Below are 14,021 nucleotides of genomic sequence, written 5' to 3' on the forward strand. Positions count from 1 at the left end.
ACTTCTATTATATTCTTGTAGCAGGCACCGTGCTCACCAGTTGACACACATTGCCTCATTGAATCCTTACCCAACTCCTTCAGGTAGGGTAGTTAGGATTCCCATTTGAGAGTTGAGGAAACTGAAGCCCCCAAAATTAAGTAACTTGCTCAGGTTTCAAAACTAGCAGCTGGTATAGTCAGGATTTGAACCCAGGCCACATGGCACTAGAGGCTGCGCCTCCTGTTGTCTGTGTGTCGTTTATTAGTAGCAACCAGGTCGTTGTGGTATGGGTGTGTGTGTTAATCTCATTTACTCTAACATCTAGCTCTTTTTGTAATTTATGTCAGAATGATGTGATTCGTAGAGCAGGAAAGTGCCTGACTTGGTTTCTCAGCCTGTCAGCAAGAAGTGGGAGCTGGGCCAGCTCCCCCCACCCCCACACTGTGTACAGTCATTAAGTCCTGATGTGCTCATGGGTTTCTGAAACGACCTTGAGGTTGCTTGGCTCTGGCGACGGAGGGGAGGACTGACGGATGAGGTCAAGTCACTGAACTGACTGCCCTTCACCGTTCCATTTTTACTTGTTTATCTTCCATCTCCCATTATGACCTATCTGGAAGTTGGCAGGAGAGTAGGGAGGATTTGTGGATGGGCCGCATAAAACTGTGCCTGGAGAGGAAGTCTCTTGCGACAGCCATTGACTGCCAAAAACAAACACAGAAAACAAAAACACCAGATAAAGCTCTCAGGACAAATGAGTGTCAAGAGTGGTTTTAGAGGCACAGCAGCAATCAGTCCTCAGTGGCTGCATTCCCTACGGGGCGCGGCTGTCCCAGGCCCCACATCCCTCTGACAGACGGAGAAGCCAAGACGGATGATGCGCCTGGAAAATTAGTTTTCTGCTGCCACCTTTTCTCCCCCGGGCTGCCTTGCCTCCTTTCGGCACTTCATCTTTGCTGTTTCCTCAATCTTTAGCCTCCTTCCTCCACACTCTTGACATCCCACTCATCTCCCCTCATCCTGGAGTCCGGCAACCATATTTTACCTCTGGACAGATGGAGCCTCTACTTTTCAAAGTCCTTTCAGTTTAATCCTCATCGAAGAAGACTGTCTGGATTAACCCTGTGTGACAGTGAAGGAGAGTAAGGTTGATAGAGGTTAAGTGACTTGGCTAAGGTCATCTAGTAATTCAACAAATAGTTTTTGAGTGGCCACTATGTACAGGAACTATGAGGAAGGAACTATGTGAAGCAGATGACGTGTCACATAGGGATCACCTAGCCGGTTATGGACGCCAGCTAGGACCAATGTGCCAACATCCTCATTTCTTCTTTTTTTTAATTAGTTTCAGGTGTACAAAACAATGTAATAATTAGACATTTATACCCCTCACAAAGTGATAATCCCTCTTCCCCAATTTACTACCCCTCTGACATCGCACACAGCCATTACATTTCCACTGTCTCTATTCCTAATGCTGCACTCCATTTCTTGTAACCAGATATATATATATATATAAACTTGCAGTTGACATTCATTATTGTTCAGCTTCAGCTTCAGGTGTACAGTGCAGTGATCAGGCATCTACATCATCCCTGAGGTGGTCTCCCTAATGAGACAAGTGCCCATCGGATAGCCTACAAAATCTTTACAACATTATTGATCATCCTCATTTCTTACCACGTGTTTTCAGGTCCCATGGAACATCTAGTCTCAACTGTTTGGAGAGACAATGTATTGTGCTTGCTGGTTTCCCCTTTACTTTCCTGCCCGCATATAGATATAACCTCAGTAGGGTCTCTGCTTTGAGAAGGCTGTTTTGTTCTTATTCATTCACTCATTCAACATAGTACCAACTGTGTGCCATGCTCTGTCTTAAACACTCAGAAGTAATAGGAAAAAGTAGCTACAACTTCTGCCTTCCTGGGACTCAGATATTAACCAAAGAGTCACAAAGACAGATGGCAAATGGGAGCTACGTAAGGTCTTTGGGGGAAAGGAATGTGGTGCTGAGGGCTTATAACTGGGGCCAGCCCTAGTTTTATGGGATGGGACACTGCTATTAACCGATGGGGAAGAGAGTATGGCTTCATTGTGAATTGAATGTTGCCAAGTCACCTCTAATGCTCACTAGAACGAAAACAAGGGATTAACCCCTCTGCGTCCCCTCCACCACCATCAGTCACCTGCATTTCTACAAGTGCTGCCCAGCTAGGCTGCTGCCTATTCTCCTGGCCCTTTTCAGGTCTGTTTTCTACATTAAAGGCAGAGAGTGTGAACTTGATTGTGTCGTGTCCCAGCTAAAGACCTTCATGATCTCCCAGTGCCCTTCAAATGAAGACCAACATACACAATGTGGCCTCCCATGCCCTTGGCATTCTGGCCCCTTTGTGCCCACCTGACATGGGTCCTTCTCCACTCCTCACTGCTCCAGCCACACTGGCTTCCACTTATTTGTTCAGACACTCAGGGTCTTTACATATATTGTTCACTCCCTCTGAAACACTCTCTCACTTTCACTTCACCTAACCATCTTTCACATATCATCTCAAAGGACTCTTCCTCCAGGAAGGCTTTCCTGACCACACATTAGAACAGATTCCTGATTATATGCACCCATGGACTCCTGTACTTTAACTGGATAGCACTTATCCCAGATTGTAATGATATCTGCATGGAATTATTAAAATAATGTCATGGAGGTGTGCAGGCTGAATCTGCATGTGTTTCCTCACTACTGTGTCCCTGGCTCCTGGCACAGTGGCTTCTACCTACTGAGTGCCCAAAGAAAGGAAAAATAAGCTCATGCAGAAGAGTATAGGCGGCTGGATGGCTCAGTTGGTTAGAGCACGAGCTCTGAACAACAGGGTTGCCAGTTCGATTCCCACATGGGCCAGTGAGCTGCGCCCTCCACAACTAGATTGAAGACAACGAGCTGCCACTGCCACTGAGCTTACAGAGGGGCGGATGGTTAGTTCAGTTGGTTACAAGGCGAGCTCTCAACAACAAGCTTGCCGGTTCAATTCCTGCATGAGATGATGGACTGCGCCCCCTGCAACTAGATTGCAAATGGCAACTGGGCTAGGAGCGGAGCTGCGCCCTCCACAACTAGATTGAAGGGCAACAACCTGGAGCTGACGGGCCCTGGAGAAGCACACTGTTCCCCAATATTCCCCCCAAAAATAAAATGAGTATAAATGTTACAGCTGGAAGGACATCCCCAACATTTTATAGTTCAACTCCTTCAATGTGCAGATTAGAAACAGGAGAATCAGAGAGGGGAGGTGACTTACCCAAGGTTATACAGCAAGTTGGTGGTAGAGCTGGCCTGGGACCATGGTTTATAGCTCTTGCTATATTGCCTCCCCAGAAACGTCTTCTATTTGACTCAAAACTTTGATGTTCTTTGAGATCGAGATCTAAAACTCAGACACAATGTAGAAACCATCTGTATTAAGCATTAACAAATTTTCAGATGAATTCTTTGGCTCATGAAGGCTTATAAAGCCTGAGAATTTATTTGAAACTTTTTTTCTAAAATTGATTTTTATTTTATTTTATTTTATTTTACACTTTTATTCATTTAAGTGTGTTTGTCCAGGACCCATCAGCTCCAAGTCAAGTAGTTGTTTCAATCTAGTTGTGAAGGGCGCAGCTCACAGTGGCCCATGTGGGGATGTTAAGAGCACTGCACTCTAACCAACTGAGCTAACTGGCCACCCTAAAATTGATTTTTAAATGACCTCTAAGGTCTCAACTAAGTACCAGTTCCCAGGCACAGGTGAATGGGCTATTGCCTCTAGCCTGTGAATCAAACCCTCAGCCCTCCTTCTTTCTAAGTGAGTTCATTAAATCAGCAATAAATGGAGGCCACTTTCCTAATATCGCTCTTCTCCAAGAAAGTCTTTGTGAGGAAGCAGGAGGTGATGAGATGCACCCCAAGCAATGCCATCTCATGGCCAGCAAGGACATTTCCTGAAATCTGACAGAGTAATGAACATTTGTTCTGCTTCTGAACGGATATTTATACACCTTCTGAAGTGTGACCAGGACACAGCTCAAAAGTGTCAGAGTTTTGTCTCTGTGAATACGAAGTAGCCGCTTCACTACCTTGCATTTCACCTAGAAGAACCATGTAGCTTGTGTAGGCTTCCAAAGGGTCGACACTGCAGTGAAAGTAAACTCTTCTTAATGCATGGCTTGGTCCAGGACCCAGGCAGCACGAGCAAAACAACTTAGGGTTCCCCACCAGATGACAAAGGTTTCCCACCAGGCAGGGGAGACCCTAAGGAAGGAAGAAACCAAGGTGAAGTCAAAAGACCACACATTCAAAGTCAGCCCGTTTGAGTTACCAAAAACAAGTCCCTTCCCCTCGCTGGAGTCTTGATTTTCCATGTACAAAATGGACTGAATATAATGCCTACCTTCTATGTTCACTCACTCTGATAGTGCCAGGCTCTGTACTAGGGACAGATGGTATTGTGGGGAACAAGAAGGACCCAGTCCTTGACCATGTAGAGTCTACATTTTGAAAAGGGAGATAGACATTAAATACATATGTGCTTAATTCAGTTTCCATTGTAATGAGTATCACTGAGAGGATAAAATGAGCTATAAATAGTGTTCAACATTTAAGTGCTATGTACCATGCATTATGCCAGATACTTTATGTATAATAATAGTGACAACCACAACAACTACTCCTAAGGCATTAATACCCTGTTTCCCTGAAAATAAGACCTAGCCAGACCATCAGCTCTAATGTGTCTTTTGGAGCAAAAATTAATCAAAAGACGCATTAGAGCTCATTGTCTGGCTAGGTCTTATTTTTGGGAAAACACAGTATGGGCTACTTTTAAAAGTGTTTTTCATATATTAAGTCATTTAATCTTCATTTTAAAATATATGTGATGCAGAGACTACTATCCCCAGTTTATAGACGAGAAAACTGAGGTACAAAGAGATTAACTTGCCAAAAGAAACACAGCCACTAAGTGGCAGAGAAAGAACCCAGGCAGTCTGAGCTCAAAATCTAGCTACCGGATTTTGCCTCTCAGGATATCACTCGTTTAATCCTTGCAGCAACCTGGTCAGTACTGTTGTTATTTTCATTTTCCAGATTTGGACACAAAAGCGAAAAGTGTGCTGACTTCCCTGAGTTTGCACAGGGAACAGGCAGGGGCAGGAAGTGACCACACTGGGGCCTCCTGCAGTGCCCGGGAACTGGTATTTCCAGGTCCAATTTCCCCATGTTTTTCCTTGCTCTCTTCTTGCTCAGGTGTTCCTGAAGAGTGACCGCGTGGCCCGCATGGTGCAGAGTGGGGGCTGCTCCGCCAACGACTCGCGGGAGGTCTTCAAGAAGCACATTGAGAAGAGGGTGCGCAGCCTGCCCGAGATCGACGGCCTCAGCAAGGAGACGGTGTTGAGCTCCTGGATGGCCAAGTTTGACGCCATCTACCGCGGGGAAGAGGACCCCAGGAAGCAGCAGGCCCGGATGACCGCCAGTGCAGCCTCTGAGCTGATTCTGAGCAAAGAGCAACTCTACGAGATGTTCCAGAACATTCTTGGCATCAAGAAGTTTGAACATCAGCTCCTGTACAATGCATGCCAGGTAAGTTGTCTATCACCCGGGCCCAGAGCTGTGAGTAAGCAGGGCCACATTATGACTTATGTGCACCCTTGGCACTGTTGCCTTCTTGGGTCATGTGTTGATTTAAAAAAAAAAAAAAAGTTTTTTTTAATTACATTTTACAACTGCATTGGTAAATGTTGAATATAATTCAGGCTAGAATATATTCATGTTTTTCTTTTGATTTTAAAAGAAATTAAAACATTTTTGTGATCCCCTCAAGGCCTTGGGGTCCGGGCACTGTGCTCATTGTGTCTAATGGGTAAATTGGCCCTATGAGTCAGGCCTGGCTCCCATGTGTAAAAGTCCTACAATGTCAAAATAATGTTTTGTTTTTCTTAAAAAAAGATTGTTTGCCTTTAAAATAGTAGATGTTTTCCAGAGGGGCTTTGTACTTCCTCCGCTGGGGAGGCAATTGGACTTAGCACCTGGGCATCAAGAGTAATTATTTAAAATAGAAGGTTTCCAGAAGGCCTGAGTGTATCTTACTCATATAGTCACATCATGAATTTCTGAGTGGATCTGAAGGGGCTAGCTAAGGCTCTATTTGGGCTCACTCTAAAATGGGCTTATATATTCTCTGAATCAGGGGCTCGGGGAGTGAGTTTCCCTATTTCTTCATTTCCTGCTAATCTTTCCTTTATATTCATTCATTCATTCAACAAGTATTTATTGAGTGCCTATTTTTTTTTTGAAAGATTTTATTGGAGAAGGGGAACAGGACTTTATTTGGGAACAGTGTGTACTTCCAGGCCTTTTTTCCAAGTCAAGTTGTTGTCCTTTCAGTCTTAGTTGTGGAGGGCGCAGCTCAGCTCCAGGTCCAGTTGCCATTTATAGTTGCAGGGGGCGGAGCCACCATCCCTTTTGGGACTTGAGGAGTTGAACCTGCAATCTTGTGGTTGAGAGCCCACTGGCCCATATGGGAATTGAACCAGCAGCCTTCGGAGTTAGGAGCATGGAGCTCTAACCGTCTGAGCCACCGGGCCGGCCCAAGTGCCTATGTTGCAGTCCCTGTACATTTTACTGTCATTTGGGAGAATTTTTTAAATGCACGTTTTTAAGCCCCAATCCTAGAGATTTTGATTGTGATTCTCAGGGCAGGGCCCAGGCATCTGCATTTTAAACAAGAACCTCCCTTCCTGGTAATTTTGCTACTCTTCCCTTCTAAGAACCATTAGAAAAACTTAGGTGTGCCCTGGTTCCCCTGTGCCAACTCTGCCCCTACGGTAGGTTAAATGGAGACATTGTAGTGTATTGACTGAGATTAGTGCCTTGCTCAGAACCAGACAGGCCTAGCTAAACCTTAATATGACCCCTCACCAGCGGTGTGGCCTTAGGGAGCTAGTTAGCCTCCCCACACATGAGCTTGGGATGAAACTGTTACAAGGATTCAATGTGTATAAAGCCCAGTGCAACACAGGACACTTAAATGGTAGCAGTTAATATATATTTCAGTCTCCTGGAAGGGGCAAAAAGTCAAGGAACAGTGGCAGAACGGCAACACAAAGTTTTAACATACAAACTGCAGGGTTTTGCGGCTTACTTCATTTCACCTCCATGGCTACCCCCTGTTCACAGCACCAGCATCTTTCACCTGGCTGACCAACGTTAACCCAACGGATCATTCGGCCCCTTCTCTTGCCCATGGCAATGCACTCACCACACAGCCGGAGTGATCTTAGCCTGTAAATTGGATCATGCCAGTCCTGTGCCTAAAACCTTCCAGAGGCTTCCTATCTCCCTCAGAATGGCATCTCAACTCATCACTATGGCTTGAGGCAGTGCATGAACCAGCCTGCTCATACCACTTTTCCACATGCTCACTCACTGGCCTTCTTTCCATTTCCCCAACATTTCAAGTTGGTTCTGGACCTTTGTGTTTGTTCTCCCCTTAGCTCACAATACCCTTTGCCATGACCTTGGCATCAGCTTAAATGTCAACTTCTCCAAGAAGTTGCCCACGACCACCCATCTAAAGTTCTCCCTTGCCTCACACCTCACCAAGTCACTCTATCCCACCCCCTGATCTGTTTTCATCACAGCCTTTACCGCTATTTTTTCCATTTCTTATTCATCCATTTTTACTTGCTTATTATCTGTCTTACTCCCCCTGCTCATCCTTCACAAGAATGTTAGCCTCCTGAGGATGGCAGTTCATCTTTGCCTTCCTTACTCACTAATGTTTCCAGTGCATGAAACAATTCTCGGTATGTGGTGAGTGGTCAATCATTGTTTATCGAATTAATATGTGGATGATAGCCGATGATTTTAACTGGTAAATAGGGTCTTGTCAACCCTCAAGTTTGTCCAGAACTTTCTGAATGTTTTAGTAAATAGAAACCTATTTAGCATTTCATAATATAATACATGCATTACATTTGAAGATATTCCTGACATCCTACTTTCTACTCAGCCACTTCAGTTGAGGACACTAATTGCCAACCCAGGGTATCTTTGATTAGTAAAGAAGTATTTTAAAATTCTCAAGTAAGTCTCAGTATAAAATTAAATTTAATTGTTCTTTTTATTTACATACTGCATTCCATGCAACATGTTTAGATTGAGGTAAGCAAGTAGTGTCACCATCTATGCCCATCAACACCTCTACCACCACCACCACCTTCACCAATAGAAGATGGCTTATCGTAACTTCCTAAAGACTATCACCACCCTGGGTTATGAGTAAGATTCAAAATTACAGAGAGAGTCAAGTGTTCCTAAACCTGATACACACAGAATTATTCTAGGAATTATTTTTCTCATTGCAACAGTTTATTACGTGTATTTTCTGTTCTTGCTCAAACATCAGCATCATTGGAATGAATCCATGGCTGTGCCATTTTTTATCTTGGTGGTTTTGAACTTGCTGAATAGGGCTGAGTGGCTGGACCACATTTTACTGTTTTCTCCTAAAAAAAATGAATTAATTTGATTCATCTTTTCCATGAGTTAGAAAAAAAATACAATAATATAAAAGAATTATATCCCCTCTCCCAAGACTAATGATTGTCCTTTAGTTAAAAGAGAATTGTAAGAAATGTAAAGTGAGGTTCTTCTTGGGATAGGAATAGTTAAGGCATTTAGCATTATATTCTAGTCTCACACCTAAGTCTGATTATCATGTTAGGCTTTCATGTCAAGAGAAATTAGGACAAAGAGTATATTCAGGTAATTCACAAAAGGAAAAAATACAAATGATTTCTAAATACATGATAATTTTTACATTCCATGTCTTTAGTATTCTGAGTTATATAAGTATATTGGCAAACAATAAAAGTATTTTTAAATAAAAATAACAATGGTAATAATAATACATTGCGAATGTTATAGGAATGGATATTTTCTTAACTGACCGTTGCAATAATTTATTATGGTAAACTTTCTATAATCTGTTAATTTTCAGCAAAACACCTTTATAATGGGTAAACCTGCTGAACTAGCAGCTTTCCCTCTAGGAATTTGTGATAAGTAAATGTTCAGAGATATGTACAAGAATGTTAAGTTCCAAAGATGGTCATTGCATATGGCAGTAAAAAAGTGGAAACAATTTTAACTCCCAACAGAAGGAGATTAATTAGACTTTGATTTAATCACCCTGAGAGAATACTCTTCAGCCAATAAAGTTGTTGTTGAAGAAGAAAGCTTACCACATGGGAAAAATGTTCACTAGCTATTGTTAAATGGAAAACACTTAACAATAAAGGCTGTCAAACAGAGTATGAAGGCATAATTCCATTTTTATGGGAAAAGTGCTGGATGGGTGAAAAAGAAACTCTTAACTGTGCTTATCTTTGGTGCTAGCATTATGGTTGATTTTCGTTGTTTTCATTTGTGCTTTTCTGGGTCCCCAAATTTTCTGCCTTAAGCATATAGGTATTTTGTAAATGGAAACAAATACCAAAAATCTCAACAAAGAAACTATCAAAACAATGGGAGAAGAAGAACATTATCTTCTGCATTGTTTCTTAGGCTTCAGCCATTAGCAGACCATCTTAATGAGTTTTGTCATTTCCAAGTACCATCTGTATGATTACTTATTTAATATTTCTAACTAAACCAACTCCTCATTCACTTTTTAAACCTATCTTTATCTGTAGAAGTAATGTATGTGAAATCATAGCTTTGAGTATTCCATTGTTTTAGAAAACAATATGAGTTAAGGGGATACATACTCATTTAAATAGAAGCTCTTCATCAGTCTGCCCTCTGATCTCACCACAGCACCAGAGATGTGGGACACATGGCTCGGGTGACTAGTCCTGACATCCTGATGTTGGTGAGCCCTCTGACGCCATCTTTGAAAATAGCCCCAGGCTGACCAGAACAGCTTTCACATACGTCTGTGTTTCTCACGCCCTGCAGTCAGGTTTCAGAAATTATATTAATAGATTCGCTCACTGGCTTTCTCATAGACCACACTGACCGCTTCTGAACTCTATTAACTCCTGGAGCAAAGATACAGAAGTGAAAAGCATAGGGCTTTCATTCTCACCCTGCTTAAATTGTTTCTTATATTGTTTTGGATTTTCTGGACTTTCTCCTTGAGACAAAGCAATTCCTAGGTGCTTCCAAACCCAGAAATATGCACAGTATTTTCTTCTTATGCATATTGCATTCTTGGGAAAGCTGTAATCTGATTTCTGGTGCTGTTTTATGAAGGTTCACGTGATCTCTTTTTAGAAGCTTCTTCCAGTAACTGCAGTTTTTATCTCAAACAAGAAATGATGTTTATCAAAAAGTGATTATATCAGTCACATACCAGTTCTCTGTTAACATCAACCGTGTCTATCAAAAACATTTAAAAAAACAAGGAAGCTTAACAGATGTCCTCCGATTTGCACATGGAATTTTTTAAGATCTATATTTTTTACTTGAGGATGCGTGGTCCTGTCTCATAGAAGAGTTTACTTATACTCAACATAATAGTCAAAGTAAAAGAACTGGAAACTTTTGTGAAATAATAGTTGTTTTTATTTTCTTAGACTCTTGGGAGGGAGCCGTCAATTATGTAGCTGTTTGAGTATTTGACTTGAATTCTAAACCTAACTCAAAAAAAGTAGGATAACCTCTTTGGCAATGGGTGGAATCATCTGGAAAATGAGACTAAGACAGACCTGCCCTCCACAAAAGGCAAAGATGGTGATGATGATGTGTTTAAAAAGTTTTAAAAATGCAGTGCACCATTTCTATCCTTTCCCTTTAGTGGCCTCCAAATCTGGAGTTGATTTGATACCCAGTTGTACCAGCTATCTGCTACTTCCTAACCCTCTGCTTAACCATATGAGTTATCTTTAATTGCTTCCTTTTGAAAGGGGTGGACGTCTCCCATGAAAAACACCTTTGAGGTGTGTTTTAGAAGGAGGCAGGTCTACATTTTAATATATTTTAAATGTAAATAAACTATACTTTGGGAAGCAGCCCAGCTAATTTCCAAGAGGTAATAAATGGGTATGAGCTAAGGAAATCAACTCATTTCCTTCCTCATGTTTTGCTTCTGCGCTTGCAGAAGGTCATTTGTGGTCGTGCTGTTCCTGCCCTCATCACACCTCCTCAGCACATCAGCAGGATGACTCTGACCTTCTGCTGAGCCAGCATCTGTGCCTCATCAGCAGCAGGGAAAACATGTATGTTCCACCTAACAGAAGCTGACCATATTCTCTTCGTTTATCTTCTCTGAATTCCTAGAGACTTTTCACATAGAAGACTTGACTAGAGACACCTGGGATATAATCACCCAATCTACAAACACCTTTGCATTTTCAAAATTGAATTCCCCATTATTATTGAACTACGTATTTTCTTGCCTCCCAACCCTCATCGATGTGGTTGTCTTATTACAGTGCTATCTTCCTTGGGCTTGATTAGCACTTGCCACCTTTTCAGATAGTTTATTAGACTCTGAAGAGAAACCTCCAATTATCAGCTTTTTGGCTGTGACCCAGATATTAGGTTTCTTCCATACCTCATTATAGAGTCTTTAGTCCAGAAGTTTCCCGTAGATCAGTTAGCTGAGAATTTGCTTCTTGGACAAGGCTCTATTTCTCAATCCCTTTTCTTGACCCTCTAAAATCAATACAGTTCTTTGCACATGATGGTCTTTAAATAAATACCTTATTGAAGAAATGTTTTAAAATCTGAAGAGGGTGGCAATGATAGTCTGGTCTTAAATACTTTAGCTACATCCTTTCATTATCCACAAATTCTTTCACTCTTTCAACAGATATTTTAAGCACCCACTATGCCCGAGGCACTGCATGTCAGATGCTGGGGATAAAGCCTGCACTTTCCTACTTTGTCATAGAATGGCAGTGACCTGGCTCCTTGCTAACCACGATGCACCTCCCAGCAACTTCATAGCTTTGTCCAGCTTAGAGTGTTGTATTTGTTCTTGTTGTATTGCTTAAGCACCACAACTGAGTGGCTTTAGCAAAGACCCATTTATCACCTCACGGTTCTTGTAGGTCAGAAGTCCAGGCAACACTTAGTTGGGTTCTCCACTCAGGGACTTAGAAGCCTAGAATGATGGTTCTGCCTGGGCTGTGTTCTCATCTACAGGCTCAAAAGGGAAGGATATACTTCCAGCCCCCTTATGGTGTTGGTACGACTCACATCCTGGCAGCTGTAGAATTCTTCAAAGCCACCGAGAGAGAGAGGGTATCTCTGATGCTTCAAGTCTCTGATTTCTAGACCCTCTTTTAAAAAGATTGACTGATTAAGTCAAATCCACCAAGAATAATTACTCTTTTCTATTAAAGTCAGTTGATTCAGGTCTTTAATTACATTGGCAAAATCCCCTCAATCTTGTCATATACTATTGATGAGAGGCAAGACACAGGTTTTGCCCACATTCAAGGAGAAGAGACTATAACAGAGTATGACTCACTGAGTGGCACCCTAGGGTTTCTACCACAAGTGTTCTTTCTCCATCCTGGTGTTATTTATGTAGCTGGCTTCTTCAAGTATCAATTTAAATGTGTTCTTTTTAGATGAGCTCTCGCTCATCATTATGCCTAAAATAGGCTTCTACTGTTTGCTTATTTATAACAGTACCTTGTTTATTACCATCATAAAATTTCATATCATCTGAAATTACCTTGCATACTTCTTCATTCTCTTATTGTCTATCTGCTCCTCTAGACTATCTCTTTCAGAGCAAGGCCATGTCTGTTGCATTCGCCACTGGAGGCCAACACTTAGCACAATAAACACTTGGCACAACAATAGATGCCCACATTCCACAAAGGTGTGTGTTTGGTTGTTTCTTCTGGTTAGGCCAAGTGCAGCAATGGAATAGGCTCGTCAACCCGAGACCTGAATCCACGTGCTGAAAGTCTTATTGTATAGTGTGGATTTCACCTGAATGTCACAGTATGTCTTAAGCCATAAACTTTCCCTCTGTTCGCATGTGACTTGTCTCTCCCATCACAGGGTGAGCAAGGAAGAGGCACAGAAATTAAACTCGTCTTTCCAAAGTCATCCACAGTCTCTAAAAGTCATTAGATATTTTGTGGACAGCTGGCTTTCAGTGGCTTTGCTTGCCAGATACACTTCCGTTTCAGCATTCTTAGGATGTTGTAAAAGGTCAAGACGCATCTACCACATGAACATGTTCTATTCTGTTGTTAAAGACAAAATTGGAAGGCATGAAAGATGTGGAGAACACAGGGCCAGATAGCAATATTTAATTTCCCAGGGCGACGATCCTTTGAGACGCCATCATGATTTTCCATGATAGGGTCATCAGAAAATTCTTACTTCCCTAGCAGTTCCTCCTAGAACAGGTGACGAGATAGTTCTGTTCCACTGCACCTGTGTTATTGAGAGAGCAACTGCAATGGAAAGATGAAATTCAAAGACAGTGGGTATCCTGCATCTGAGGAACAGGGAATTGGGTATTTTCTATGTAGTCTTCTAAACCTTTATAGATATTTTATCCATCTCTTCCCTTTGTTGCCAAAATAGAATCGTACATATGCTCTTTTATTCAAAGTCCATTCATAAGCATTGAACCACAAAATTGTAATCTGAGCTGTTAAAGAGGTATGCATTCGGAAAATGTGTAATAGTAGAAATAGTATTTTCTACTTTTGCCATCTTTCATCAAATGATGGAAGTTGTTATCAACCGTCTAACACAGCTTTGCAAATAGAGAGATTTTACAAGCCTCTCCCATGTTTTACCCACCCAGATTCCCCATGATAATGATTTGAATTTACCTTCTTCCAAAATGTAGACTTCTTTCTTCTTCAATGATTCAAACCTAAAATTTGTAGGAACTTGGGTAATGGAGTGTAGAGTGATGATTACATTTTGTTGTTAATCATTTTTGTCTTAAACCTTTCTGAAAATATGCATAAAATATCTTAATTATATTTTCTGCCTGGCTAGTGAATAATTCCACATGGACTTT

At 41.7% G+C, this 14,021-nt stretch overlaps 1 protein-coding gene across 11 annotated transcripts in view; it reads left to right on the top strand.

The window, feature by feature from the left end:
- Positions 1–14,021, top strand: part of CADPS (calcium dependent secretion activator) — a 459,417-nt gene that overhangs the window by 121,794 nt on the left and 323,602 nt on the right. For all 11 annotated transcript variants that reach the window (XM_081072041.1, XM_081072042.1, XM_081072040.1 and 8 more), the window contains exon 3: positions 5,261–5,593. In XM_081072041.1, the coding sequence (XP_080928167.1) occupies positions 5,261–5,593 (333 nt within the window). The remainder of the gene's footprint in view (positions 1–5,260; positions 5,594–14,021) is intronic.

Source organism: Rhinolophus hipposideros, assembly GCF_964194185.1.
Source record: "Rhinolophus hipposideros genome assembly, chromosome: 14".
NCBI lineage: Eukaryota > Metazoa > Chordata > Mammalia > Chiroptera > Rhinolophidae > Rhinolophus > Rhinolophus hipposideros.